At 33.6% G+C, this 3473-nt stretch overlaps 1 protein-coding gene across 2 annotated transcripts in view; it reads left to right on the top strand.

The window, feature by feature from the left end:
* Positions 1-3473, top strand: part of abca3b (ATP-binding cassette, sub-family A (ABC1), member 3b) — a 66444-nt gene that overhangs the window by 12769 nt on the left and 50202 nt on the right. For both annotated transcript variants that reach the window (XM_016495726.1, XM_016495725.1), the window contains exon 4: positions 1582-1709. In XM_016495726.1, coding sequence (XP_016351212.1) covers positions 1582-1709 — 128 coding nt within the window. The remainder of the gene's footprint in view (positions 1-1581; positions 1710-3473) is intronic.

The following is a 3473-nucleotide window of genomic DNA, read 5'->3' as shown; positions in this document are numbered from 1 at the left end:
TCACTAACAGAACAGATTGATATATTTTGGTAGTTAACTATAACAACACTGTCACTAACAGAACAGATTGATATATTTTGGTAGTTAACAATAACAACATTGTCAATAAGAGAACAGAACACGTGTAGCACAGATGCTTCCCGATTGTGTGTCATTATTGAGGACACTGAATTTGCTTGTTGATCCTCGAGGTGCGGGGAGATCCGATTAGGACAGGACAGAGCGCTGCAGACCTTACAGGAGACAGGTGTCGCTCTCTCTGAGCCAGTTTAACCGGCTCAACCGACAACTCCTGCTTTCATAGAGAGAGATACTGTAACTCAAAATAAAGAATCATGTGAGGAGTTGGTTACATGTTAGACCAACGTTTGACCCAGATATGAAAACTGTCGTTATTTATTTTCCCTCACATCTGTCAAACCCTTTTTGATGTTATGTGTTTTGTGGAACAGCAAAGAACAATAAAATGACAATAAAAAGTACCTTATAAAATCTGAATAATAAAATGCTTTCTCATTTTTTTGTTGCACAGAAATAAATAAGAATATGGGTTTATAACAACACGAGGGTGATATAATGGCAGACTTTTCTTTTTTTGGTCAAATATTGCTTTATAGATGCTTTTGTGTGTGTGTGTGTGTGTGTGTGTGTGTGTGTGTGTGTGTGTGTGTGTGTGTAATTGGATTTAGTTGGTAAATCCCATTCTGGCTGAATTCCCAGTTTTAACTAGTGTCTCATTAGCTTTTCCATTTAACATTATTTTCTCTTGGAAAAAAAAGCCCACCAGCGATGGTGATATCACTAACATACTGTATGTTTCCAGTAGACTGACAAATCCTAAAATGAATTATTTTAAAGGTCAAACAGTGAGCCAGTGTCCACACATCTGCTTTAAAGGTCACATGTTTTCGTAATTTTGTTTAAATGGTTACATATCTCATTGATTCATCTATTTTTATCAGTTTAACCCTCAAACCTTCTGCGCACTGAATTGATTGCATGCAACAATATGAACAATTTGTGTCTATTGGAGAAACGCGTTCTTTGCTACCATGATGCTGAAATGTTGTGGGTGGTTGGTAGGGTGTTGCTAAGGCGGTCTGGGTCATAAAATTATGATACTACAATTTAAATTATGTTTTGCATAAAGAAAATTAACTTTTTGGACTATGTTTACATAATTAAACATGTTTTAAAATGAATGAGCATTGAATTGATTGTATATTTAAACAAAAATATGAACAACTAGCATTTGTCTGATGAATGTGTTTTTGCGGCCATGATGCAAAAATTATAAATAATAATAATACTTTTTTTTTTTCTATTTTAAAATTGAAATGATATGCATAAAGAAAATGAATGTGAATTTTATGAAATAAAATGCATGATAATCATACACATTTGAAACTTTTTGTGCAATGAATTGCTCACAGAAAAATGTAAACATTTAAAGTTAGTCTGAGGAATGATTGTTTTGCTGTCATGATGCTCAAGTGTTTTGGGAGTTTTTTAGGTGTTTTCTTCATGTCAGGTGTGAAAATTCTACACCTATTAATGATGTGTCTTGATCTTGTTTTCCAGTGCGTGGCTTTGAAACAGAGGAGCAGTTTGAGGAGTTTGTAAAAACTGACCCAGAGTCAGGCAAGATCTTGGCAGCCATTGTGTTTGAGCACCAATTCACACACGATGACGAGCCGCTTCCTCTGCAGGTGAGATGTCACGGACCGGACCGGACCGGACCGGACCGACCTGTGTGTTAACATATTAGCATTTCCAATCACCCTCTACCTGTTTACCTCCTCCTGTTAGCCGAGATCAACCTGATCAACTGCATGCTGAACACTTCAAATCGTTATGTAGATGAGTTTTGTGAAGAAATGTTTTCACTCCAGCGTCAGCTGAAAAAAAAAAAACATTAAATAAAACAATATAGAATTATTATTATTATTTAAATAGGTATTTTGCTTATAATTTAAATATATGAATTGTTGTTGTAATTATTATTATTATTATTATTATTATATTAAAAGTAGTTATTTTATTTTTATCGCTTTTTATTATTTTATTTAGCAATTAATAGCAATAAATCATGTGCTATATACTAGTAATAGTATTACAGTAATGAAAATCACTAGGGCTGGTCCGAATACCATTTTTTGAGCTTCGAAGCTTCGGTAGTAATCAACACCGAATATTCGAAGCTTCTTCGAATATGCTGAACATATTCTTCTCTCAACACCGTGTCGCCGTGACAAAAATACAATAGAACCTAGAGCCCTGCACGGGCCTCAAATTTAGACCCTAGCCCGGCCCTGGCCTGAGACGCTCAGGCCCTATAGCCCGGCCCGTGTCCGACAGCTTATCAGAATTACCGGCCCGAGCCCGTCTTTTTTTTCCCCTTCTCCCAAAACAGCTTATACTACTGTTTCAGCTATTAAAATAGTTCAGTTTTGTATGTAATAGCAAAGTGATTATATTTCGTTTCGTTTTTTTATGAAGTTAATTTAAAAAAAACGTTTGGAGCATTTTTTGTTCGTTAAATATAAGTTTTTGTTTTTTTAAAGTAACGACCAAGCGGTCAGTGGCAGACAGTGAGCCTACTGTATGTTTGATCAAGTTAGCCTTCTGAAATCATCACGACTTGCCTAAAATAAAATCTATAGATATAAAACAGTTCAAACATATAACAATGTTTAAACGTTAAACTTAGATAAATATGCGCTATATCCAATAGTTTGTGCGGAGACGCTTTGCAGGACATGGAGGCGCCAGCGCGATCGCTTGCATTTTTTTTTAGTGGATACGCCGTCATTTTTGCTCATAAAGGTAAGAGTAATACATCATTCGTAACTGTAAAGGGTCTACTTTTATTTGTGTGCACTCACAATATCAACAAAACGTTGTGCTTTTATAAAATAAAGAAAACAAACCTGATGCGCTTTCTGCCGTCTCGTCTTATGTAAAAAAAAAAGATTATTCGAATCTCAAAATTGAAAATCGAATGCCAACCCACCGAACGAATATTCGAATAATCGAATATTCTGGTCCGGCCCTAAAAATCACTCTATAATATAATTATTGTTATTATTATTATTATTATTAATAATTACTCCATTTCTTTTATAGTGAAACATTACAACATTATTTTAACCTGTAAATAATGTTAAATCATTATGTGGAGGAATCTCATGAAGAAATGTTCATGTATTTCACTCTTGCATCAAAAGATATATAAAATGATTATTTTTTTTAAATACAATAATTAAATATATTCCATTTATAATAATTAATTATAATTTAAATATATGGCATTATTATTATTATTACATTAAAATTATATTTTGCATAAATTAAATGAAGCTTTTTTGCATTCTAACAATATTTGTATGAATTTGCATGATATTAAAGGGGTCATATGATGCGATTTCAATTTTTCCTTTCTCTTTGGAGTGTTACAAGCTCTTGGTGCATAA

Source organism: Sinocyclocheilus anshuiensis, unplaced genomic scaffold (assembly GCF_001515605.1).
Source record: "Sinocyclocheilus anshuiensis isolate Anshui unplaced genomic scaffold, SAMN03320099.WGS_v1.1 scaffold1075, whole genome shotgun sequence".
In the NCBI taxonomy this organism is placed as follows: Eukaryota; Metazoa; Chordata; class Actinopteri; order Cypriniformes; family Cyprinidae; genus Sinocyclocheilus; species Sinocyclocheilus anshuiensis.
Note: the sequence above shows the minus strand (reverse complement) of the source record. Positions and strands in the feature narration are given on the sequence as shown.